The sequence below is a fragment of the Petaurus breviceps genome, unplaced genomic scaffold (assembly GCF_028583685.1).
Source record: "Petaurus breviceps papuanus isolate PSGF00001 unplaced genomic scaffold, PetGlider_PUasm1.0 90731, whole genome shotgun sequence".
Taxonomy (NCBI): Eukaryota; Metazoa; Chordata; class Mammalia; order Diprotodontia; family Petauridae; genus Petaurus; species Petaurus breviceps.
The window spans coordinates 653,699-680,306 of NW_027187325.1; the positions used below are offsets into that span (position 1 = coordinate 653,699).

Genomic DNA, 26,608 nt, shown 5'->3' on the forward strand with positions numbered 1-26,608 from the left:
CGGACTAGATTGTCTCCTAACTCTTAGCCTGAGACCCTTCCCATGATACCTTATAACTATGGAATTTTGGTGAGGTAACTGCTTCACGGCAGGGACTGTTCTTAGAAAAAACTGCAAGAATCCATGTTAAATGTAAACTATACTTAAAATAAACCAAGCTGTATATTATAGGGATTACATTGTCATAAACAATCTTTATTTTCTCTTCTTTGTATATGGAAATATCTGTGTTTGTTGTTATTTGTCAGCTTCAGAGTAATAAAAAAAGAAAATTTAATTAAAAACGATTGAGGAAAAAAGAACAAATATATAACCAAGAATACTGTTTCTAAATTGCTCTAGTGCAGTGGTTCTCAAAGTTTTTGGTCTTAGGACCCCTTAGGATACTCTGAAAAATTGTCAAGGACCCTCCCCCATGAAGAGCTTTTATGTGGGTTATGTGTATAGGTATTTACTATATTAGAAATTAAAATGTCTTAGTATTATTATGAAAATAGTTTTGACCTTATAGGCCCCCAGAAAGGCCCTGGGGACCTCCACTTTGAGAACTGCTGTTTTAGTAGAATGGGTAGCCTTCTCATGTCATTTCCTTGGGAGAGCCAAGATGGAGAGATCTCTTCCCCTGCCTTTCTACCCTAGAACTCAACATCCTCTCATGGAAACACACAGGACTTGTCAGTAGGAGCCTAAAGGGAGGTATCTCCCCTTCTTCTTTTATCTCCTCCCAGAATTCTCAGTATCTTCCCATAAAACTTTGATGGAGATTCTCTTCTTCTACTAATAGCACCTAGACCAGTCTCCCTCCTAGGGGTGGGGTCTGCCTGACTGAGTGGCAGATTTGATCAGAGCTCAGACATCTAACCAAACTGGAGGTGAATGGAAGGAGTGAGTACATGGGGGACGTAGTATGCCAGGGCCAAGAAATATATATATATATATATATATATATATATATATATATGTGCCAGACTGCATCTATTATTTACTCTCTGGTTTCTCCTATAAGAGCCCATATTTACTGCCATGAACCTTAAGGTCATCTAACTGTCCAGATATGGTCATTTTATGGTGGATAATGGGGAGGGACTGTTAAATTACTGAAAAGTTCTTATTTGAAGACTTGGAATTTAGGATTGTTTAGATTGGAGGAGGGAAATTTTGACACTTGATGTCTTTTGGGGCATAGGCATAGGCAATCAGCTGTTTGTAGTCAGTCAACATTTTTCTAAGTGCTGTGGTTACAAAGAAAGTAAAAAAGTGTTCCTGCCTTCAAGGAGGCAACATATAAACATGTAATGGGGAGACATGTTAAAAAAAATTAGATAATACAAGATAGATATGGAATAGATGGATGGTTGTCTGAGACAGAAGGAAAGGCCTCCTGTAGAAGAGCAGGAGAGGAGATGGGATGAGATTAGGTACAAAGAACTTTTAGACCCCAAGGGGTGTTAACATTCCCCAAACCCACTGTTACTGAGCCCCCTTATCCAGAGATCTTGTAGCCAAGAATAGATGCTCTCCTGTCTCTTCTGAAGAGCAGGACATGGCCTTAGGCCTCATACATCCCCTTAACTCTCTCTGAAAGGGAGAAATTGAAAAACATAATTCTGCAAAGAGAAAGTCATTAGTCATGGGGATCATTTGCAGCCCCTCTCTGCCTGCCAAGAGAGAGGCCAGGCCCAGGGATGGAGAGATGGGCATCTTGGGACTCTGAGTAAATAGCTTAATCTATCTGAAGCTTCAGTAATCTCTGCTTCCCCTAGCTCCTGGGAGTATTGGGGGGCTCACATTAGATCATGGATATGAAAGTACTTAAGAAACTTGCACTTGTAAGGTGGTGATATTCTACCTTTAAAAGGCAACGATATTCAAAATTTATCCAGGAGATAAATGGAAGGGGTTGGGGAAGGGGTTGGAAGAGGAGAACCCCCTGGGATGGAGGTCATTTTCCTTTCTGGTGTTTGGAGGGTTTTCTTGTCCCTCTCAGGAGTGCCAGCTACTCAGCCTCCTGTCACTGCTTCGTCTACTCCTCAGCTGCTCAGTCCCCCCGTTCAGCAGTTCCTTGGTCTCTTGTCCCTTGTCACATGCAAGTCAAATCCCTGACTTTAAGCAAGTGGGCCTCACCTCTAAGTGTAGAGAAGGGGTTTTTAACATGGAATCCTGGATATATTTCTGGGGAGGACTTTGTGAATTTTGGGAGAAAATTATACCTTTATTTTCACTAACCTTTCGTTTTCTTTGCAATCTTATAATTTAATTTTGTGCATTGAAGAACCTTTTTTTTTTTTCTGAGAAGGGATCCATAGGTTTCTCCAGACTGCCAAAAGTTCTGTGACACAGAAATGAATATGAACCCTTAGTTTAGATATTTTAGCTGCACTGGATAGTGTACACAGAGGCAGTATCTCATGGGGTTTTTGATTTCATTCACCAAGTATTTCTTTAGTACTTACTACATGCAAGGCACTAGGAATGTTACTTGTGTGAGGAAGACCCTGTTAAAGGTATCCAGTTTCTCTGGGTGGGTCATTCAAAGCCCTGATGGCCTTTCAGGGACTGCTTAGGCAGTAGCTACTCCTGTTTTTGGCCCTCCACCATCTATAGATGGGTGGACCTGTGTGGTAAAGAATCGACTGCTCAGGAAAGGGTTCTCTTGAGATGAAGTCCTTCTGATTTCTTTGCTAGGTTAAGTGATTTAAGCACAGCAGGGGAGGGAGCTGGTGAAGTCTTCCTGGAGCTCTTATTTGAGAGTCAAACACAACCAGCCGTACAGATAGGTGGGAAAGGCGGCTGTCTGGATGGTAGGATTTGAAGGTGCCCCCACCACCTGTCACCGTGCCTGAAATGCCACTATTAGCAATTCATTCCTTCCAAAGAAACATTGTCTTGTCCAGACTCCTCCTTAAAATGCTAGCACTCCTGGGGAGTGAGTAATAAGTTACAGCCCTGACATCTCAGGTTGGATAAGATTCCTTTCCTTCCTAAAGGAGGGGCCCTGGCAGAGCATGAGAATGCTGGGTTTTTGTAGGGGATGCAGGGTTGAAAGCAAGGATAAAAGGTGCCACAGGGGAGGCAAGGTGCACCAAAGACACTGTTTGAGGATAGTGACTACACTTCCAGGTCAGTATTACTACTACTACTACTACTACTACTACTACTACTACTACTACTACTACTACTACTACTACTACTACTACTGCTGCTGCTGCTGCTGCTATTACTACTACTAATACTATTACTAGCACTACTACTACTACTACTACTACTACTACTGGCTGACATTTATGTAGATTATATTTACAGCTAGGTGACACAGTGGATAGAGCACTGGGCCTGGAGTCAGGAATATCTGAGTTCAAATCCAAACTCAGACATTTACTAGTTGTATGACCTTGGGTAAGTCACTTAACCTGTTTGCCTCAGTTTTCTCATCTGTAAAATGTAGATAATAATAGCACCTACCTCCCAGGGTTATCGTAAAGATACAATGAGATGGAAATTGTAAAGTGCTTAGCACAGTGCCTGATGCTGAAGTGCTGTATAAATGTTAGCTTTTAGCTACTGTTATTGATCCTCACAACAACCCTGGGAGGTAGGTGCTATTATCCCCATTTTATAGATGAGGATATTGAGGCAAACAGAAGTTAAGTCACTTGCTCAGAGTCACACAGCTGGTATGTTCCTGTGAGAGGACTCAAATGTAGGTTTTCCCAACTAATTCTAGCACTCAGACAATGGTCAAACAAAATAGTATCTCTTCTCCTTGACTGCTGAGCCTGCGTTGGTGCTTGAGTCACATCAGGGTTTTAGATGAGGTCTCCCCTAAGGTCCGGTTGGTCTTCGGAAATTGCTTTCAACTCTCCCTCCCAACCCTAGCCCCCTTCCCTTATAACTTCATGGCTCCCTGTGATTTTGTAAATGGAGTCTATTGTACATGCCCAGGGAGTCCTAGTGGCAGGACTTTCAGTAAAGCTAGAGCATGTTTCCCTTTCCATTGGGCTACCACAGTTGTTTAACGGGCCTTGAATGTGCACGATGAACCACATCCCCCATGCCCCTGAAAGGAGACAGAAATGCCTGAGCCTCTGTGGCAGGGGTAAGGGTGAGATTCGTGCAGAACAGAACTGGGCTTGGGAGGGACAGTGAGACAAGGGCTAAAGTTAGCTGAATGACCTTGAGCTCAATGCTCCTTGTGAGTGCCCGTCCATAGCTCTCCATCCACCACCTGGGGCATGTGTGTATGTGTGTCAGGGTGGGAGTGGAGTGGAAGCTTGGTTATCTGAGCTGTTCAGCCATCATGGGCAGAGATTCAAGGGGCACAGACCATTTGGGGAATGTCAGACTAGATGGAGACAGCATTACGTCAACAGGGCCTGTGGACAAATAGTCTGGAGGAAGATGCGGGGATTGGATACAAGACTCTGTGATCATTCCTTTGGCCTGAGGGCATGCATCATTCACAGTTTTCCCCTCATCCTGGCAGGCACCTTGTCAGTCAGACTCTTAGGGTCTGGGTGGAGAGAGATGGAGTTAGTTCTGGAAGGGAAGAAGTGGTGGGGAAAATGGTGTGGGGTGGGGCATTCTCTTTGTTTTCCAGGGTTACCAACAAATTCGATGGAAAGTGAGGGGATTCTTTCTAGGCAGTATACCCACCAATGTGAACAGTACCCCATTAGTTCCCATAGAACTTGGTAAGGTGAGAAGCTTCCCTCCCTTCCCCCAAACTGGATTTGAACCCAGGTCCTGTGACTCCAAATCCAGCATGCTTTCCATGATGCTGCCTCACATTGCCTTATTTCACTCTGCATCAGTTCATACAAGCCTTCCTAGAGAAACCAAGTTTAGCTAAGACAGATTGTCCGTCAACATGAAGCTTGCAGCGTGGTAGAAAGATAAGACATAGCTGTAGACATAAGATGCAAGTCACAAAGTCTGAGAGTATGAAAGAACCTCAGAGGCCATCTTAAGTCCATGCCATAACAAGAAAGGAATCTCCACAGAAATGTGCCAGACAAGTGATGATGGTCTCGCTTCGGCTTGAAGATCTTGAAAGCTGGGGTTGGGCATGGAACCTATCACCTTTCCATGTAGCCCATTTTGTTTTGTTTTTCTGCTTTTTTTGAAGGGTGAAAGCAGGGCAATTGGGGTTAAGTGACTTGCCCAAGGACACACGGCTAGTAAGTATTAAGTGTCTGAGGCTCAGATTTGAACTCAGATCCTCCTGACTCCAGGGCTGGTGCTCTATTCACTGTGCCACCTAGCTAGCCACCCCAGCCCATTTCGCTTCTGAACAACTCAATTGCTAGGAAGTTTTTCTTGACGTCTTGCCTAAATTTTCATTTTGCAGTTTCTACCCATTACTACAGGTTCTGCCCTCTGGGTCCAAGCAGAGGGAGAATAATAATGTTCAGTCGTGTCTGACTTGTCATGACCTCATTCAGGGATTTTCTTGACAAAGATACTGGAGTAGTTTGCCATTTCCTTCAGCTTCTTTCACAGATGAGGAAACTGAGGCAAACAGGGTTAAATGACTTGCCCAGGCTAGCGTAGCTAGTAAGTGCCTGAAAGCAAATTTTAACTCAGGAACATAAGTCTTCCTTACTCCAGACTTGGCACTCTATCCACTGTGCTGCCTAGCTGCCCTAATACTCATAAAAGCTAACATTTGTATAATGCTTACTCTATGCCAGGCACTGTGCTAAGCCCTCTACAATCGTTATCTCATTTGAGTCTCACAAGAAGTAGGTGCTATTATTATTCCTATTTAACGGAAGAGGAAACTGAGGTAAACAGAAGTTAAGTGACTTGCTCAGGGTCATACAACTAGTAAGTATCTGAAACCGGATTTGAACCTGGGTCCTCCTGACTCCGGGGCTGGTGCTCTCTGCACTTCATCCCTTAGCTGCCCCCTAGTGTTCTTTATATCCTGCCACACACACCATTGCTTTTCCAACATGCTGGATACGGTCAGAGGTCCCCAGTTTTAGGAATATAGTATTGAGAAGGAGAGGGAGAGGGATTTGGAAAGGGAGTAAGGGGCATCAGAGAGGTTACTAAACTTAGAGCATCTAAGAGACTCATTTGGAGGAGTGTGAGAGAGCCCCCTTCCTTTATTTGCTAAAACAAAGGTTCTTAGACCTCCAGGCATTTCTTCTTTTTAGACTTTTTCCCCTTTTTTTTTTTTTTTTTTTTTTTTTTGCTTTTTGGAGGGGGGGAAGGTAGGGCAATTGGGGTTGAATGACTTGCCCAGGGTCACATGGCTAGTTTTATGTTAAGTGTCTGAGGTTGGATTTGAACTCAGGTCCTCCTGACCTCAAGGCTGGTGCTCTATTAACTGTGCCATCTAGCTGTCCCTGGGAATTTCTTCTTAATGTCACTAAACCATTTAAACCAGGAGTTCTTAATATGTGGCCCATAAACTTGTTTAAAATTTTTTTTATAGCTACATGTCAATATAATAGGTTTCCTTTATATGATAGGTTTCCTATGTGACCCTGGACAGGTCACTTAATTCCTGCTTGCCTCAGTTTCCTCATTTTTAAAATGGGGTTACTAATAGCCCCTACCTCCCAGGGTTGTTGTGGACATCAGATGGAATAGCAATTGTAAGGTTCTTAGCACAGTCCTGGCAAGTAAGAGCTATATAAATGTCAGCTATTATTATAATTCTGTTTTATGCATTTTAAGCATTATTCTGAGAAGGGATCCATAGATTTTTTCCCAGATTACTGGAGGAGTCCAAGACAAAGATTAAAGATTAAAAACTTGCTGTAAAGCCAAGGGACCTCTCATTAGTTGGAGATGAGTGAAGTAGCTTGTTAAGGGTTCATGCCACTTAGAGCTCTGGTCTGCTTAGGAAAAGTGCTTGTGTCATTGGTGTTAGGAGGTGATGAATCAGTCTAACTGCCTCTTTTCTTTGACTGCTACTGGAAATCTTTCTCTGTGTGTGATGGCACCCCTATCTTGCAGTACATTAGAAAGAGACAGGTTCATTCAGCAAGAAGCAAAGGGCTAGGCAGGCTTTTTGGACTTTCGTTGGGAACTGGGGAGGGTCAAGGCCCCCTTTAAACATCCTTTGAAGAGTCAACCTGCAGGTGTTTGGTCTTGACCCTAGAGATAACTGGGAGCCAGTTCTGGATGAATGAAGAAGGGAAGAGAGAAGGGACCCTGGGGCTTTGGAATCGCCTCCTCCCCGCCCCTCTGTGCCTCATCCAGATTGTTTCAGGGTGCTAGGCTGATTGCAGGCTGTTGGCCTCTTTGGTCCTGATATGCTCTTGGGCAGCTAGCTCTCTAGATACTGGTCCATCTCCATGGGCACTTTGGGGGCTAGAGGGGTGTCTTGTGGAGGACAGCATTCTCCATTTTGATGTTCAGGTTTTGCTGAGAGGTCAGCTTGAACTGTTCACTGTCCTGCTTGGAGTTGGGAGTTGGATGTGATCACCTCATGGCCAGGGAGAGATGGATGGATTGACTTGAAGGGGGCCCATTGGGGGAGTGTATTCCAGGAAGATGGTTGCAGCTGGCCCTGCTTTGGACTTTTAGGGGAGTCTCCAGGCTGGGTTTCCTTGCACATCTGTTTCCTGCTGACAGAAGATCTTTGTTCACAGGCACAAGGGGAACGTGACGGGCCCTGGTACAGGCCAGCTAGACTCCCCCCTCCTCGTGAGCTCAGTGTGAGGCAGCAGTGTGCCCCTGTAGTGTGTCCAGGAGTGAGGCCACCATGGGGTTGGGAGGCCATTGTGTTGGGGCATTACTTGGGAGTGGTTTTTCATGTAGTCGTAACAGTTGACATTCTGTAGAGCTTTTAAGGTTTGCAAAACACTTTACGTGCATTATATCATCTGAGCTCACAACTACCCTGTCAGTTAGGTACAACAGGTATTATTGTTTCTGTTTTATAGATAAGGAAGAAAGTGACCACTTGGGCCCCATTGAAGGGCAGGAGTTGAGGTATAGTGAGGGGAGCCTAGCTCACTGTTTTTCCAGCTTGATCCATCTTTATCTGACACATAGAAAAACAAGACCTGAGAGGATGCAGAAGGTGGTCAGAGGAGAAGGAAAGAGGGACGGGGGCTGGGCATGGGATAATGGGGGACAGGAGGTAGGGAAACTAGAGAGAGGGAAAATGGTTTGGAAGAATTTCTGTGCATTGGCATCAGATTAACCGCATGTAAGTGTGGGACAAAATATAGGCAAATCAGTGTCTCCTGTTTTTAGATCAGTCATATAGACGCTGTGCCCCAGGCTCAGCAGTGGTCATCATTCAATCAATTTCTGAGCTCTGGCGAGGCCAGCCACGTGCCCCCACAGGTCTGAGCTAGCACTGTGGGTCTTATAACTAGGATACTATAGAAGGCTTTCATTCTTCAAGTAGGTTTGACTAGATAATGATAGCTTACATTTGTGTAACACTGCAAAAACTTACCTAAAAATGGGTAGGCAGTAGAAATAGTACCTTCCCCATTTTATAGCTGAGGAAACTGAGGCCTTAGTTGCTGAAGTCTCGGTCATATAACTGCCAAGCACCAGAATCAGACCCAAGCCAGGTCTCCCGGCTACAAGTCTGGGAGTAGTATTTTTTCTTCTTAAACATTTCTGTTTATTGTTTTTTTGTTTTTGCTGCCTTTTATTTTGGGGTCATATTCCATTCCTTTGCCCTTCCCTACCAATGAACCATCCTTTCTAATGAAGATTAGAAAAGAAAGAGGTAAAAAAACAGTCCAGCAGACCTTCACAAACACCCCCACCATGTCTGATAGCGGGTGCAATATTCTGCACCCATAGCCCCCAACTCTTCAGTGGAAGGAGGGAGGTAAATTTTCCCTGTGCTTCTCCGGGGTCAGGCTTAGTCACCATAAGCACACAGTGTTCCATTACTCCTTCTACCTTCCCGCTTAACCTGTTTACTCCTCTGTAAAATGGGAATCATAATAGCACATGCTTTCAAGATTTGTGAGGATCAAATGAGATAATATTTGTAAAAAGTACTTAGCATGGTGCTCGGCGTATGTAAATGCTTAAGGCCTTCCTCCTCTTCCTCTGGCACTTGGTTATTCACTCCTTTGTGATTGTCTTTTCTCATGTGTGCCTTGAGGATGAGGTCCATGGCTTAGACATTTTTTGTATATATCCCACAGTGTCTACCCCAGTGCTGGTTTTTAATGAAGGCTGACTGAATGAGTAAATAGGAGTTTGGGGGAGAGGCATGAATCGACTCCTCTACATGCAAAGATTTTGACCAAGAATTTGTGTTTGTCATTGCAGACAGAAGGGACCAGGCTGCAAAAGGATCTCCGCACCTACTTGGCATCTGTCAAAGGTAAGGTAGGACTTTCCCTGGGTGCATTTTCCTTGACCAGAGCAAGGGGCAGGGTTTTCCATGGCCATCTCTATAGCCTGTGTCATGGCAATGATTGGTGGGGCCCAGGTGTCTTCTCTAATTTTTTTTTTTGATGGATGGAAGAAGTGACTTGAGCACCTTGCTTTAGGTATATTTGACTCAGGTCAGGGTTATTTTTAATCCTGATGCTAATCTGGGAGGACAGCCTAAAAGCAATGGCATGCTAGGAATTGCCTCCAGTTTTGTATTTATATTGGATCCTGATCCCCTAAGAAGTATTAGCCAGGGTGGACAGGTGAACATGCATCTGACAGTCCAGGGCTTAAAGGGTACTAGTTAGGCAGCCCTTTCCAATCCTGACTAGAATTGGTTGCACCTAGAAGCCAGGGCCTCTCATGAGTGGGATCAGAAGGAATCTGAGGAAGTGGGAAAAGGTTGGGGTTGGTGGGCAGGAAGGGAAGAAGGAGCCCCTGATTCTTCCTGCTTCTGCCTTTGGATTCTGCACTGAGCTCTTCTGTGTCCCTTTCAGCGATGCATGAAGCCTCTAAGAAGCTAACGGAGTGTCTGCAAGAGGTGTATGAACCGGACTGGCCCGGGAGAGAGGAGACAAACAAAATAGCAGAAGTAAGACTGTGGTCTGGGGCTGGGAGAAAGGAAGTGATTTTTGAAAATGGTGACTGAGGGTCAGGAAGAACCCAGCTGGGATGAAGATGGAGTTATAGGGCTTAGTCATGTTAGTCAGGGAGAGAGAAGTATTTGGCCATGTCTTTATTCCCTCACTTTCCTCTACCTGAATCTGAAGCATATATCTTCTTTCCTCTGAAAGGATGGTGAAGGAAGAGAAAATTAAAAATAAAAAGTAAACGTTGGTCAAGAATGAAGTGTGGAAAGAACACTGACCTGGAAGTCCTGCGATGTTACTTCTAGGTCTGTCCCACTCCGTGACTTATGTGACTATGGGAAAGTCACTACATCTTTCTACCTCAGTTTCTTCATTTGTCAAAAGTGAGGTTTAGATTAGATGGTCTCTTAAGGTTTAATTCTCTCTTCTTTGGTAGTGGTGGAATTTGCTATAATTTAAGACGTGTGGATTTGGAGCCTCAGCTTTACCAGCTTCCTCTCTGTAAAATGAGAGTGGTCCATGATATCTAGGGTCCCTTTCAACACTGATCCTATTTATGAGCATGTAACTTTAAGTGACCCAAGAATATAAAATAAGGGGATTAGACCCAATGGTCTCCAAGAGTCTAGCTCTCATTAAAATTCAGACTAGATTGAATGCAAATGTTACCTAAAACCAGTGAGGTCTTCCTATTTCATAAGCTTGGAAATGACCCCCATGGTTCATTCTCTTTAGCCATTCATAGACCCAGAACATCTCTTCCTAGGTGGGGTTGGTAAAAAGAAGAATGGAAATTGTTTTCAGAGGAATCAGTGGTGCCTTTGTTTTATCCCAACTCCCAACTTTACATTACAGTTTTAAACTGTTGTCAGGCCTGATTCTTGATGTTCCTTGGATGTTAATGCTCCAATGGCTGGTCTTGGATCCCACAGTCCTTCAGAGCAGTTGCAATGTTCATTCATTAGGGATAATTACACTTTTATGTTACCAGGTCTAATTTGCTTTTGTTGTGTTGTTTTAACTAAAACTTTTATTGAAATCACTAATATCTACTAATAAACATAATGTTTTTGGCTCTCTACAATGGTATTTGAATTGAACAGATTTCTGCAGCAGGATCCAGATTTAAGCACTTAAAAATGAAGGCCCGGGGCGGCTAGGTGGCGCAGTGAGTAAAGCACCGGCCCCGGCCCTGGAGTCAGGAGGACCTGAGTTCGGTTCTGGCCTCAGACACTTAACACCCACACAAAAAAAACTAGCCGTGTAACCTTGGGCAAGTTACTTAAACTCAATTGCCCTCCAAAAGGCAAAAATAAAATAAAATAAAATAAAAATGAAGGCCCAGGGTTTTACTCAAATTTAAGCTATGATAGAATAGAAGTAAAAATGAGACACCATGTCATGAATTTGCTAATTGCCCTTTCTTGTTGCATTTTTAGCTAAATATAAAATCATTGTAGAAGTAGTGTGGTGTCATGGAAAGAGTGCTGGACATTGGCTCTAGTAGACCTGGGTAAGACTCCCAGATCTTGAATATCACTAGCTATATGACTCTTGGCAATTCACTTGGTCTCTCTGACCCTCAGTTTTCTCATCTGTAAAATAGGTAGGACCCATGTTAGCGGATTATAGGGTAATTAAACATGTACTACCTACGTCATAGGGTGGTTGTGAAGAAAGTGTTTTGTAGACCTTAAAGCATGATATAAATGAGTTTTTTTTGTTGCAGAAGCCTAGAGCAAACATGTCTGTGTGTGCATTTGTTTTTCTAGAAAAAACCATGCTGAATTCTGACCACCATCTCCTACCTTCTCTGCAGTTTCTTTTTTTTGTGACTTAACTCCTTCCTCAAACTCCTGGAGACTCTCAGTTAAGAGGCCCAGGGTAGAATTGGAAAGATTTCATAACTGTCTCTGTGGTCCCTGTTAGCTCTTCACCATCAAGGTGGGTAGGTTGTCTGATGGAAAGGGCACAGGAGAGAGAAGAGTAACAGAGAAGATTATGTCATCATTGAATGTCTACTATGTCTCATATGGGCAGCCAGGTGGCACAGGGTATAGCGTGCTGAGCTTGGAATCAGAAAGTCTCATCTTCCTGAGTTCAAATCCAATTTCAGACGCTTACTAACTGTATGACCTTGGCCAAGTCACTGTTTGCCTCAGTTTCCTCATCTGTAAAATGATCTGAAGAAGGAAATGGCAAACCACTCCAGTATCTTTGCCAAGAAAACCCTAAATGTGGGGTCATGAAGAGTCAGACATGACCAAAAGATGACTTAACATGTGCCAAGTAATTAAGAATTCCTAGGCCCTAGAAATATAAAACAAAACCAAACAAAAGAAGAAAAAAAAAGAGATAGAGCCTCTGCCCTCAAAGAGCTTACATTCTGTTGAGATATGGTAGCAGTCAAAGGTGGGACCTGAATCCAAGGTGGTCTGGCTCCAAGTCCTAGGCTCTTCATGTACTCCTGCCACAGTGCCTCAAATATCACCACTGGGGAAAATGGGTAGTCCAGCCCCCCTCTGGTTGCTTGTCATGATGACCACTGGTATACCCTCAGCATTGATTAAGCCATCTGAATGAATGAATAAATTCACTTTCATGTTTGCTTCGAGGCTGCTCTCCTTTTTTTCCCATCCTCTAGACTCGTATTTTTCATAAGCTTTGACTTTACAGCTGTTTAGCCAACTTCAGAGACTCTTTAATATTATATTTCACCTCTCCCTCTCACCCCCTCCAAGATACAGGGAAAACCCGGTAAGGATGCTGTCTGGGCCTCCTACCACATTAGAGCTTACAAAATCATCTAGTCTGACTTGTTTAGTTGTAGGAAATTCTTTCCACCATGCCATGATGCATGTTGAAGTTAATTAGATCTGTTCTCAGTGGGCATGGTGGCGCATACCTGTAATCCCTGCTAAGGGGGAGGGGAAGGTTGGCTTATTGTTTTAGCTTAGGAGTTCTAAGCTGTTTGGGTGCCTGCTCTAAGTTCAGTCTCAATATGGTGACACCCCTTCCCCCTTATGCAGGAGTGGTGACAGACCAGGTAGTCTAAGGAAGGGCCAGGGTCGGAACGGAGCAAGTCAAATCTTCCATGCTGGTCAGTAGTGGGATTGTGCTTCTCTGCTAGCCTGTGACAAAGACTCAGTCTCTCTTCCCCTCCCCAGGGAAATCTCTCCTTTACATTAAATTGAACCTTAGAAAGATTTCTCTACTTCATTGTGAGAAGGTCCTTGAGGGGAGGCTTTAGCGTTATGAATCTTTATTTATCCCTCAGATCCTAACACATGCTTCACTTTACTTCAGTGCTTGAAAAAGCCAGTGATTTCACCAGCAAGTGTACTCCCTCCATTGTAGATTTTAGGCCCTGTATACATCTCAGTCCATGTGTGGTTAGAAAATAGCATCATTGGATAGCCAGATCTCCACATTCTCACTGGTCCTTGGATAGCAGACGATCAGCTACTCACTGGGTCCATATTTGAAGCCTTTGCAACTTGATTGGATCTGGACAAACTTGTTTATAATCTTCGAGAGCCCAGAGCCATCTCCATCACATGACAAGCCATTGACGGACTTTAGTGATGCATTTGTATGTAGTAACTGCTTAATAAACTTCTGTTGAATTGATGGGACCTCAGTAAGGGTGACTAAGTCTGTGAATAAAGAGGAAGTAGGGAGTGGTGAAAATAAACTCCAAGGAGAAAAATTAGGAGAAGAAATACTTCAGGACTAAAGATATAGAACTGGAAGGGGGACCTTAGATTCTTTCTTGTCCAAATCTTTCAATTTAAAGATGAGGAAATTGAGACCAAGGGATGTGAAATGACTTGACCAAGGTCACATAAGTAGTTAAGTGTTAGAGGTAGGATTTGAGCCCAGGGCCTCGGACTTGGCCAATGTATTTCTTTCCTTTGTTTACCATGCCTCCTAAAATCAGGACTACTTAACATATGACCTTAAAAGCCACAAGAAGTGATACAGAGCAAACAGTAATAGCAGGCATAATTGATTTAAGGTTTGCCAAGGGCTTTCCATTTCACCTGATCCTCACAACAATAGTGGGAGATAGGTATCATTAGTCCCACATTATAGATGAGAAAACTGAGTCTCATAGATGTTAAGTGACTTGGCTCAAGGTCACATGTGAGAAGTAAGATTTGAACCCAGGTTTTCCCTGCCTCCAAATCCAGCATTCTTTCCCTTGAACTATGTTGCCTTTCTAAATGACCCATCTTGCTAGGTGATTCCTTAGTTATGACCCTGAGGAAAATCCATATCACCTCTTAGACATGTTTTTTATCTAGGGAAAAAAAGACAGAAAAGTCAGAGGAATTTGGGCAGTCGGAAGTCTTTTCTTCAAGGTAGACTAAATATGAAACTGGAGAAGGCAAAAGGGCAGACTGGCTGAACCAGCAGCAGGAGAGGCCTCAAGGGTTGATTTCTCATTCACTGAAGGATATTTAGGGGCAGAGAGAGGGAGACCACAGAAAGAAAATGCAAGGCAAGGGATCAGAGCCAAGGAGATGAGGTGGGGGTGGGGGTGTGGGGCTGAGTAAAGACAGTAAAAGGGGAGTAGAGCACATGGTGTGTCTGATCTGCCTCCTACTAAAGAAGGGGAGCTTCTGTCACAAAACAGCCCTTCTTTGATCTGCCTGCCCGGACAGAAGAGTCAACCATGGATGGAGGGTGAAGAAGGGTGGTTAGAGGGGGCAGCAACAACTCTCATGCCTGAATTCCTAATTTAAGTCTTGAAGGGTTTCCTCACTTTAGGAATCCCTGACTAACCTTGCAGATACCCCTGGCAGAGACAGAAGAATGGCGACTGAAAGCAAGGCTGGGGGGAATAGAACATAGGAGATGGGATCCTGGGACTGGAGCATCACTAAAATCAGGAAATGGGCACTGCTAAGGGGAGCTAGAGAGTGATAAAGAATCTTTATAATTTTGTTGTCTTTCTCCCCTCCCTTTTCCCCACCTCTCAGCTCCATTTTCCAACCACCAAAGGTAAATGCTGTCCTTAAACAAATGAGACAATATGGACCGGAAGAGCAGTACATTATGCCCTGCAACCAGTGGGAAAGTCAAACATGGAAGCTGTGTGCCCACACACAGAGCCCCTTTCCTGGTCAGGCAGGGATGGGTTTCCAGAAAAGCTGGAATTTCTGGAGCTTGAGGAGTTAAGGTCGAAAAGGCTTTTTGCCTCCAAAGATCTTGTCCTGCCAAAGCTTTTCCATTTAGCAATTTCTGGGTTGGCAATCATCTTGAAGCATCACCTTTTAGAGGAATATGTGTAATGCCTAGTGTGGCTAGTTCTGGACTGGAGAAGATCCAGAGACTTGGGTTCAAGTCCTGGTTCAGCCACTGACTTGATGTGTGACCTTGGTCAAGTCACCTAATTTGTCTGACACCTTCAGTCTTCTCACTTTCTAAAAGGGAGAGAAGCTTGGGAGAGCAACTGGGAGAGGATATAAGATAAAAAATATAAAAGCAGGGGCGGCCAGGTAGCACAGCGAGTAAGAGCACCGGCTCCAGTGTCAAAACGACCTGGAGATCGAATCCCAGGCTCAGACACTTAGCACCCACCCAGAAACACCTGGCCGTGTAACCTTGAGCAAGTTACTTAACCCCAATTGCTTAGGGGCGGCCAGGTGGCTCAGTGAGTAAGAGCACCGGCTCCAGAGTTGGAACGACCTGGAGATCAAATCCCGGGCTCAGATACTCAGCACCACACCCAGAAATAACTGGCCGTGTAACCTTGAGCAAGTTACTTAAACCCGATTTCTTTAAAAAAAAAAAAAATATATATATATATATATATAAAAGCAAAAATCATCATGAAAATGACCATGATGATTATAATATTCCCCTCTCAAAGATCTTATTTCTTTTCTCCAGACTAGAACTTGTCTTCTCCATCTTCCCAAATAATATTCATTCTTCAAGTGCCTTGGTTATGTCTTCCCTGAGTACTCTAGTCCACCCTCCTCTTTCCATTCACTGAACTCAGATTTTTCTACTTCTAGCCTAAACCATATGCAGATTAACTGTTTATTATAAAAAAATCAACAAGCATTTATTAAGCGCCTGCTGTGTTCCTGCCACTGTGTCCACTGAAGAAGGCATTGACCTGAGAGAAGGGAGCTTTGGGGTCCATTTTCTTTTAAAAATAAACTTTTTGTTGATATCTTTGTTTTTATGTTACCAAATTTCCTCCCTTTGATTCCTTCTCCCTCCTTAGAGGAGCCCTTCCATATAACAAAGAATTTTTTTTAAAAGAAAAAGAGGAAGAGGAAAAAAATCAGTACATGGGGAAAAAAATCTAATAATATGTACAATATTTTATATCTGTGGTCTGTTTTCCTTCTTTTTAAAATTTTATTTTGAGTAAGTTTTTTATTGATGCCTTTTTTCAACTTCACCAAAATTTTCCCCAGTATTATTCTCTGCTGATCCCAGAGAGCCTTCCTATATAATATATATATATATTTTTTAAGCAATCGGGGTTAAATAACTTGCTCAAGGTTACACGGCCAGTTATTTCTGGGTGTGGTGCTGAGTATCTGAGTCCAGATTTGATCCAGGTCATCCCGACACTGGAGCTGGTGCTCTTACTTGCTGAGCCACCTGGCTGCCCCTCCATATAATATTTTTTTTAAAGAAAAATAAAAGAAAATCCCCAGCAAATGCCAGTATACCAAAAAAGTCTGAAAATATATGTAGTGTATCACACACACACGGATTTCCTACCTCTGCAAAGAGATGGGAGAGGGATTTCTTCTCAAAGCTCTTCTTTCCAGCTGTTCTTATTCTTTGTAATTTTGTTAATGTTTCCTTTTTTTGGTGGTTCTTTCCGTTTACATTGTTGTAGTCATTTCGTTTCCAATCTTTCCCCAGCTCATAGATGTCTACCTCTTTCGGACCTTAGTTTCTTTGCCTGTAAAATAAATGATCTCCCCCTACCTACCCCACGTTAGTCCCCCTGGGATTAATAAGAATACTAATTGTTTATGTATGTATATTTTTCAAATAACTTTAAACTAATTATAATAAAAATAATTTTAAAAATACATTTATATACCATGGATATATACATTTATATATTAGGATATATACATTTATATATCCTAATGACCAGGGGGGTGATGAAGAGTTGGCATTGTGCATGTTCTGACCACTTCGGTGTTTATGTTACAGAACAATGACCTGCTATGGATGGATTACCATCAGAAACTGGTGGACCAGGCGCTTCTGACCATGGACACTTATCTAGGCCAGTTTCCTGACATCAAAGTAAGAAGCCTTCCTTGATCTGAAATTGCTGTTGTTTCTGGAGACCAGGGTGGGGAGATTGGGAAGAGGGAAAACGAAACGGCTTTATAGGTAATCTCATTGGCCCACCAGATGTTGCCTTTCCGCCACCTTGAGAATATGAAACCTGATAAAGGATCCTGTTTTTCCCTCTTCCAGCCACTGGATGAGGGTTGCTAGGTGCTAGGTGGGCCTTTCTGTTTCTGATACACTTGGATTCCTGATAAACTTAGCTGAAACAGGATGTAAGGAACATGTGGTGTATAGTATTTTTTTTTGAAGAGGGGAGAGGGTTGGGACAAAGATAGTTCAAATAAGAAAGTTGATTTTCCTCTAATTAATACCATGGCCTTGGAGGGGAATTAGCATTATAGGGAAACTGTGGTAGAATAGCTCTGAGAATTAGAAGAGCTGGGCCTGAGAGGGAGAGGAGATGGAGCCTGTACGACTACATGTAGCCTGGGATTGAAAATTAGCTCAAGCCAAAGATCTGAAGGAAATAAGGAGGTGGACCAGGAAGAATTCTAATCAGATTGTAAATATATACTTTAGTCTAGGTTGTCTGTCCTTTCTACCCTTTTCTAATATCCATTTATTTCCTCATTTTTCTTTCTTTTCTGATATTTTTTCCCTTCCTTCTCTTTTTTCTTCCCCTCTTTGGTGCTTTCTTCTCTCTCCTCTTTTCTTACTCTTTTCGCTCTTTTTCTTTCCCTTCCTCTTCTGTGTTTTCCTATCTCTTTTCTCTTTTCCTTCCTCTTCTTCCTTCTTTCCTTCCTTCCTTTACTTATACTCCCTCCTTCCTTCTTTATTGCTTTCCCCTCCTTTTTGGTTTTCCCCTTCTCCTCCCCTCATCTTTTGTCCTCCCTTTTTTCTTTCCCTCCCTTTTCCCTTTCTTCCTTTTCTTCTCCTTTTTCTTCTCTTTTCCCCTTCTCTTTCCTCCTTCCTCCCCCCCCCTTTCCTCTATAATCACTCTTTTTTTCTCTTCTCTGTTCTCTTATATACTCTCTTTTCTTTTCCCTTTCTTCCCTCCCTCCAAATTCCTTGTCAAGGAATTAGATATGAATTGGGCCAAGCTACACATAAGTATATATTCTCTGTCTTCAGAAAACTCATTTTCTCAGATGGTCAGGATTATCACATACAGACATATTTATAATAACGACGAGGCAGAAATTTTTTAAAAAAATTAAGCCAATACATTCACATTAAGTTTCATATCCCTTGCAAGTTTCTAGAACTATCAGTGCATTGAGTGATGCAAGAAATCTAGGGAAAGTTAGGAATTTGCATAACGAGGAGGCATCTCCATCATTCATTCACTTAGACTAGAAGGACTTCTTGGAAGAAGGGCAATTTTAAGAATTGCTTGGTCTAGTTGCTGTAGAGTTTTGATTATATGCATTTTTCAGTGGATTGTGCCTGGGTCTTTCAACTTGGGAGGTGTAGATGGTCAGTGTCCTGGTATACTTTGAGAACAAAAACTATTGGAGATTTGAACTCAGCTGGTTCTCTGGGCTTTGGTTTTCATCTTCCTCTGTGTGTGTGTGGGGTGGGGGTAGGAGTGAAGAAGTGGGAATTCAGACAGGAAATTGAGGTTCTGTCTCAGAGAAAAGCCTATTATCTAGCTTGAAGAGTGGATTGGCTTCTCTGCAGGGTGACTGGGGGTAAGGTTGGAGATAAGGGGTAAAGGTGTAGTGTTCATTCTTTTACCCCCCATATTCTAGTATTGACTTTCTTAATGTAGTTCAAGTGATTATGTTAGCATAGACCTTATTTCTTTGAATGTCTGCTCTATACCATTGGGTATCTCTCTGTAAATTTTTAAAAATTAAATTACAATTTTTTATTAAGAAAAAATGTTCTCTCCTTCCAACCTTTCCTCGTTAGAAAAACAACAAAACTCTTATGACAAAAATGCAAGCAAAAAAAAATTCCCAAATTGACTATATCCAAAAATATGCCTCATTTTACACTTTTAGTCCATTATCTCTCTTTCTCCACGTCTCTGTCTCTTTTTGTCACTCCGCCCACTCTTCCTTGCACTCTCACATTCTCTCTCTCAATGGGTAGACCTAGTGTGGGTTCCTTGGACCTTTCAGTGACCGTGTCTGAGCCCAGCCTTTCACTGTAGCCTCAGACTCTAGAAATGATGCAAGTTAGTAGCATTCTATCAGCCTGTGTTGGCTAATTATTTGCTGCCTCAGGGAATCATGGTAAGCACTGAATTCTCTGAATATAAAGGCTGAGCCATCCTCAGAATTCCTAAACATCTCTGGAGTCACTGTTTTGGTTTTGTTAATTAGTGTAGTGATTATAATATGAACTTCACATTCACAGAACAGATTCCCTTTCAGTCTACCCCCCTCCCCCACCCCAATCCTGGCTCAAAGTGCTGACTTCATGAATGATTTGTGAGTGAAGTGGGCCAATATGCCTCATGTTCAGGATGACCAGCTATACCTCCTACTAAATAGCCCCAGTGGCCCAGCCCTTCTCTTGAGCTCCTGATACCTCAATCTAAGAGAGCTGTAATTCTCAGAGGCCCTTGGCACTAGTGAGCACTGGAACCCAGGTGGTATTCTCACTGGAAGAAAATGGGGAGGGTTCTCACTCTTCAGTTTATTACAGAACTCGCTTACCTTATACTTTTACACTGCCTTCTGGTGCATTCAGTCAGTCACTGGGACAAATCCAGTGGGGTGATCCTAGAATGACACTTTGCTAGGATTCCCCCAAAGCCCAGGAAGGCTCCCGTAGAAGTGGAGATGGAATAACTATCTTCCTGAGAAGCTGGTAACACAGATCTCAGGCATGGGGGTGGGTGGAATGACCTTTTGGCAAACTTGTGATTTTAAATGACCAGCTTGCAAAGCCTCCCCAGAATTCAACCATTCAATGATTGCAAGTTTTTATGAGTACCTACTGTGTGTTGTACCGAACACTAGGAGTGATACAAGAGGATGAGGCACACCTGAAGCCTGCCTTCAAGGAGCTTATGAAGAAGGCTGGGGAGACAAATCATAGATAAATGAAACAAGAATGATATTGTGTGTGTGTGTATGTCTCTCTACACACACGTGTATGTATATATGTGTGTGTTTATGTGTGTATGTCTCTCTCTACACACATACGTATAAGTGTGTATGTGTGTGTATATATTTATAGGTGTTAAGTTGGGTGTTAGAGGTATTCGGTGAAATAGGAATTAATTCAAAGAAGTGAGATCTGTGAATTAGTCATCAGAGGAGTCTTCTTGAAGAGGTATGTGGGAGTTGTTTGAGTCAGTCAACAAGCATTTATTAAATGCCTCTATGTTCCAGACACTGTGCTAAGTGCTGATGGTACAAAAAGAAGCAAAAATAATCCATGTCCTCAAGGAGCTCACGTTCTAATTGGGGAGACGACACATAAACAACCATGTACATTGAAACGATATGTAGTGTAAGTGTAAGATGATCTCAGAGCAAAGGAACTGGAGAGAAGGGGGAGAGAACCTGGAGACTAGAAAGGCCTCCTGTGAAAGGTAGGATCTGACCTGGATCTTGAAAGAAGCCAGTCAGAAATCAGAGGGCATTGGGGAGAACATTCCAGACAAACTGAGATTCAGATGGTGGAGCCCCTGAAAGATGGGCAGATTTTAGAGAGTGGAGGGGAAGAGTATTCCATGAACCTGGGAAGCACAAGTAAAGGTGCCAGGGTGGGAATTTATTCCCCTTTGTGGGGGAACATGGTGGGAAAAGGTCTGATGGTTTCTTCCCTACCCCATCTTAGTAGTGATAACACACTGGTCAGCCTTGTAGAGCATGAACCTTAGATGGGCTTATGGTATTGATCTGTAGACTTCCTTGCCTGCAGAATAACCTCCTTTAGAACTAGCTGGTATCGTGCAGGCTACACGACTCTTTTGTGACTCCCTGCTAAAATTTTCTTTTCTTTTGCTTTGTGCTCTCTCCACAGTCTCGAATTGCTAAGCGTGGGAGGAAATTGGTGGACTATGACAGTGCTCGCCACCATTATGAATCTCTTCAGACTGCCAAAAAGAAGGATGAAACCAAAATTGCCAAGGTATAAGCCAGGGGGGTTGGGGGTATGGGTGCAGGTGGAAGTGGGACAAGGTGGGGGACCAGTGGCTGTCAAATTAATGAGTAGGGGTCCAGGACTGCCTTCCCCTCCTGTAACTAATGGAGTAACCTGGAAAGAGAGGTATATTCTTTTCTGTAACAAGTGGAAGAGGATTGGTGGACTTGCCTCAAGGTTTTCTGGGTCCTGTGATGAGAGGGGAAGCACTGATCTGGCCTCCTCAAAAGAAGTCTTTCCTTCTGTATGAAATCCTAATCCATTTGTGACAGCTCTCTGAACTTTTCCATAATGTTTTCACATCCATTCTCTCATTTGATTCCCAGTATTAGCCTGTTCAGTAGATGGAGCAGGTATTTTTATCCCCATTTTAAAGGTGAGGAAAATGAGGTCCTTAGAGGATGTGATATGCCCATGGTCTTCCACCTTCTGAGTGTCAGAGCTGGGTTTAGAATCTGGGTCTCCTAACCCCCCTGTCCCTGAGGAATTTGGACATTTTAATCTTGTGCTGGGTTGAGAGTGAATTGTGCCATAGCTCCCCAGCCCCGATGGTTGGGGGCTCTGTCCCTCTTCTCCTCCCCCATGCTGCTTATCCTTCTCTCTGGCATCATCTTCCCCCATTCCGTTTTTGGGAGAATGCCCAGCTTGACTCCTGATTCACCATCCCCTTGATCCCCTCCTCTGAAGTGACTTTCCTGAATAAGAACAGTGACCCAGGGCTCCAGTTTCACTGAGCCAGATGCCACCCCACCCCCATCCCCTTGGGAATCAGCCCATGGTGCCCTGCCCTCTGTCCAGAGAGAAATTCTGTCTTGGTGATTTGATACTGCCCTTTATGGAACTCTGAACTGACCCCTCCTCTGGACTGGGCAGACCTGGGGAAGTCAGCGACAGTAGATCTCTCACATAAGGTGGGGCTGGAGGCAGAAACTCATTCAGTAGTGAGTCCCCTCCCTCAAAGCTAGGGTGGCCCCCCATTATCCTCCACTATTAACAGCTCTTGTGTTTGGCTTTCTCCAGCTGGAGTTCTTTGTAGCCCCCTCCCCATGCCAAGGTCTTAACTGTCCACTAGGCTGGGCATGCTGGGGGCCTCTGCTCGCAGAGTGGCCCCCCTCCTTCAATGTTTTGGCTGGGGGTTCGGGGGGCCCCGTGGAGATAACTGTCTATAACTGCATTGTGTTTGGATCTATGTGTCTAAAATCCATGTTTCTGTCTCTTTTCTCTCTCCCTCACCCTTTTGTTTTTTCTCCTCCTTTCTTTTTTGCCTTGACCTTGCTTCCCACCATGTCCCACTCCCCCCATGCCCCCCACTCCCCTTACTCTACCCTGACCCCTCAGCCTGTCTCGCTGCTTGAGAAAGCTGCCCCCCAGTGGTGCCAAGGGAAACTGCAGGCTCATCTCGTAGCTCAAACTAACCTGCTCCGAAATCAGGTGATGGCTTCCTAACCTTGCTTGAATTGCCTTCTGGCTGCCCTCCCCCTGTCCTTTTCTCTGAGGCCCCATATCTCTGGCTCTTGCATTCTCTGCCCCTCCTTCCTCAAACAGACACCTGAGGGCCCAGGTTAGGAGACTTGCCCAATGTCACACAGTCAATCGGAGGCCAGACTTGTTGACTCCCAGTCTAGGCTCTTCCCTGATAACATTGACCTTTAAAAAAATATGCTCTATACTAAAGTGAGATAGTTGGCCTACCATTAGAGCCTGCTTGTCTCTTTCCACCCAGCCTGGCAATCCTGATTCCATGGGTCATTTCCAGCTCTGCCCTCTCCTTCCCTAAAATCTCACTCCTCCCTGCCCCAGAGGTCCCTTCCAACTTTAAGAATCTGTGATTCAAGGACCCTGAGTCAATCTGGGGAATCTACAGAGATTTGGACAGGTGAACTTTCAAATAAGCATTTTTTGAACACTATCTGTATTTGCAGCCCTCTACTAAGTGCTTGAGGGGTGGAGGAGAAGGGATTCAAGGGAGAAAGAGAAGATAAAGTTCTTGCCCCAGGGAGTTTTTTTTGCAGATACAAGGCTAATCATCATCAAATTAGTGCACTATCCCTTGTGAGGTTGTGTGTGGGGTTTGGAGTGGAAGTGCTAGAATTCAGAGAAATTAAGATCATTTTGCTCTGAAGTAGTGTTGGAAGGCTGTCCAGAGAAGGAGGAACTAGGCAAAGCCATAAAGAATGGATAGACTTTGAATAAGCAGCCTGCCTAAAAGCTTTTAAAAGTGAGAAGAGCACAAAAATCCTTTAAATCTCAGAGTATTATTAGCAGAGGCTTTTCTGGCCAAGTCCTTTTCCCCTTACCATGACCCCCACTGTCTCTTGGTCTTTTACCCCTGGACATTAAAAAAAAAATCCTTGAATCAAAGAGACATCATTAACAGGTTGCCTTAACCATTGGTATAACTATTTCCCCCCAGATTGCTCACTCAATAATTTAGGGTTTAGGGCAGCAGGGAACCCTGAAATGTCAGGGTACAAGGCAATGTCCACCTGGAATGAATTCTGTGCACTCAAACTGTCTTCCAGTCAAGTGGCAACATTTTTTGTAATGCCAGTAAGGCAGGTAGAATTCTTAGGGAACCTGCAAATTAGTGAGGACCAGGCTAATGCTTATAGACAAATGTTATGGTGAAAGGATCTGGGTGGGATTAAGAAGTGGTAAGTAGACTGGGTGGGTGAAAGGAATGCCAGGTAGGCTAATTAGGTGATCTGGGTTGCTTCCATATACTTCGTCTTTTTCCTTTAGGGGTTCAGGTACCATCACCCCATCACTGCTACATTCCTAGTTTTATAGGAGATCTGCTATTATTGCTACTCTTTGTTAAAAATTCAGGGACGGCTAGGTGGTGCAGTGAGTAGAGCACCGGCCCTGGAGTCAGGAGGACCTGAGTTCAGATCTGACCTCAGACACTTAACACACATGCGCGCACACACACACACACACACACACATACACACACACACACAAACTAGCCGTGTGACCTTGGGCAAGTTATTTATCCCCAATTTCCATTCAAAAAGCAAAAAAAAAAATTCAGGGAAAACAGCCTGGGAGTAGGGTTGGATGGGAGTAGAATAGAAAAATAAAGGAAGAGAGGAAAAAAGAAAGTTAGAGGAAGAAGATAACAGATTTTTCACTTGATCCACTGTCTGGTTTTTCTGTTCAGTCTGCTGCCTGATTTCTTAATCCTCCTTAAAAAATTATTGAATACTTCATCAGGTCTCATTGTGTGGCTTCTTTTGTAGTTGCGGCTCAAGAGTCAGGGCTGATTTTTTTAAATTAAGCCTTGGGAATGGAGGTTAAAGAATGCTATAGCTAGACCATCATCATCTCTTTTTTTCTGCCGATTTCAACACAGCTTGGTCCGGAGGCAGGGGAATGGACAAAGTGACAGTAATGGGCAGTGACTTGCTTAGGTGGTCCATTCTAGCTCATTCTTTGTCCATGATTCCATCAGTACATGTCATTTGGGAATAGGAGGGAGGGGAAGTGGTAAGGGGACGGTCTCATTGCCTGAATCAACTTAAGGAACTCCCAGAGAATTCCTTGGGGCTGGAGAAGCAATCAGTGTTGACACAAGGCCAGATATTTTTTAAGTTTTCCTGAAACGCATCTGGCCAGTGGCCAGGCCTTCCCAGCGTAACCTGTGGCAAGGGATTCTTGGGTAGAACTAACCAAGAGGCGGGTCTTAGCTATCCCTGTGGGTTGAGTCTGGGGAGGAGTGTCTCTTTTCCTTGTTGCTGTTGCTGCTATCAGAGATGATGGGTTTGGTCAGAATGGGGTCCTCTAGCTGGTTTTACTCTATTATTCACCCTGGCCATAAAGTCTTGGCCAGAGCAGAGGGAGCAAGTGACCCCAAGAAAAACTCCAAAAAAACTGCATGCGTACACACACACGTGCACTTACTTATGTCTTGTTACAGATGTTATGCTTCCCTGCCAAGTTGGCTGTCCTATTTGGATCTGTTTTTCATTTAAGCAGAACAGATTTCCCACCCCTAATCTATGTCTAGAGTCCAGATAACCTTTGTAATTAACCCCTCTGTGTCTGGTTGCCTAAAACTAGAAACTTCAGAAACTTAGAGCCATCAGGCAATTCCTGCATTTTATGAAACAACCTGACTCCTGGGTTGGTCCAGAGGAAATCTGATTTCCTGTGAGGAAACTTGAATTGATATAGGGTACAGATGCAGAGACTGACCTCATGCTGACTTGGTGGCCCTTTCCCTCAAAGGTGACAGGCAGCTTCCTTTTTAGCAACCCTACTTTCCGTGGCTCTGAACTCACAGAGTAATCACAAGGAATAACCTGTTATCCTGCAATAACCCAACCCTAGGCCCCCCTTTCCCTTGGTTGGAGAGGACCTCTAGAGAGAGCTAGAACTTCAGAAGGCCTTCCAGCTTAGAGCAACATTTCTCAGAAGGAATCATCAGGCAGTGCTGAGAAGCATGTGGGAACCAAAGCCTTTGGGTTCAGACTGCCATTTGGGGTTGGTAGGTGTGCCCACCATTCATTCATTTGACAACTATTCACTGAGCGACTAAATGCAAGGCCCTGTTCTAGGTATTATGGAAGGGAGACCAAAGTGGTTATGTTTTGATCAGGTGCCCACATGATAGCATAGGCTCTGAGAGTTCAGAAAAAAGGTAGAAGATCAACGTGGACTTACATGGTAAGGGGAAAGCTTCATGAAGGAGGGAAGATAATAATACTATCTCTCATTTATAGGGCTAGGTACTAGAGTCTAGTCACTAGGCTAAATTTCACTGATGTGCAGTTCAGTACTCCCTCTGTAACTTAGAGTCTTAGAGATTAGCATAAAGCACTCAGGTTAAATGACTTGCGTAGAGTCACACAGCCAGTCTGTTTGGGGGGCAAAACTGGAATCCAGGTCTTTTGGGATCAAAGACCAGGTTCTTCTAGCTCAACTGTCTCTGCGTTTATATACGAAGCACTTTCTTCACAAGAATCCTGACAGGTACATAACTGCTGGACCATGAAGGATAGATGGGCTTTAGTTAGGCAGAAAGGAATTGTGGAAGGGGACAGTATTCTGGGGGTGGGAAGAAGTGTCTCTTTCCTGAAGGCTTGCTGAAATGCCAATGGGAAGACTGACCCGGCATAACAGCTTTGGTGGATAGCACCAGTGACATAGAAAGTGCATGGGAGACCTTTTAGGGATTTTTGAGGCAAGAGCCAGTATGGGCTGAGTTCCCATGAATCACGAGTTTAGAGGCATATTTGCCTCCCAGCTAGCACTTG

General features: G+C 43.7%; 1 protein-coding gene across 16 annotated transcripts in view; it reads left to right on the top strand.

The window, feature by feature from the left end:
• The window catches only part of BIN1 (bridging integrator 1), a 135,396-nt gene that overhangs the window by 72,028 nt on the left and 36,760 nt on the right, over positions 1–26,608 (top strand). For 8 of the 16 annotated variants that reach the window (XM_069066868.1, XM_069066869.1, XM_069066872.1 and 5 more), the window contains exons 3-7: positions 9,265–9,319; positions 9,870–9,964; positions 17,160–17,255; positions 21,231–21,338; positions 22,689–22,781. In XM_069066868.1, coding sequence (XP_068922969.1) covers positions 9,265–9,319; positions 9,870–9,964; positions 17,160–17,255; positions 21,231–21,338; positions 22,689–22,781 — 447 coding nt within the window. The remainder of the gene's footprint in view (positions 1–9,264; positions 9,320–9,869; positions 9,965–17,159; positions 17,256–21,230; positions 21,339–22,688; positions 22,782–26,608) is intronic. The other 8 variants (XM_069066870.1, XM_069066878.1, XM_069066875.1 and 5 more) reach the window with 1 other exon arrangement.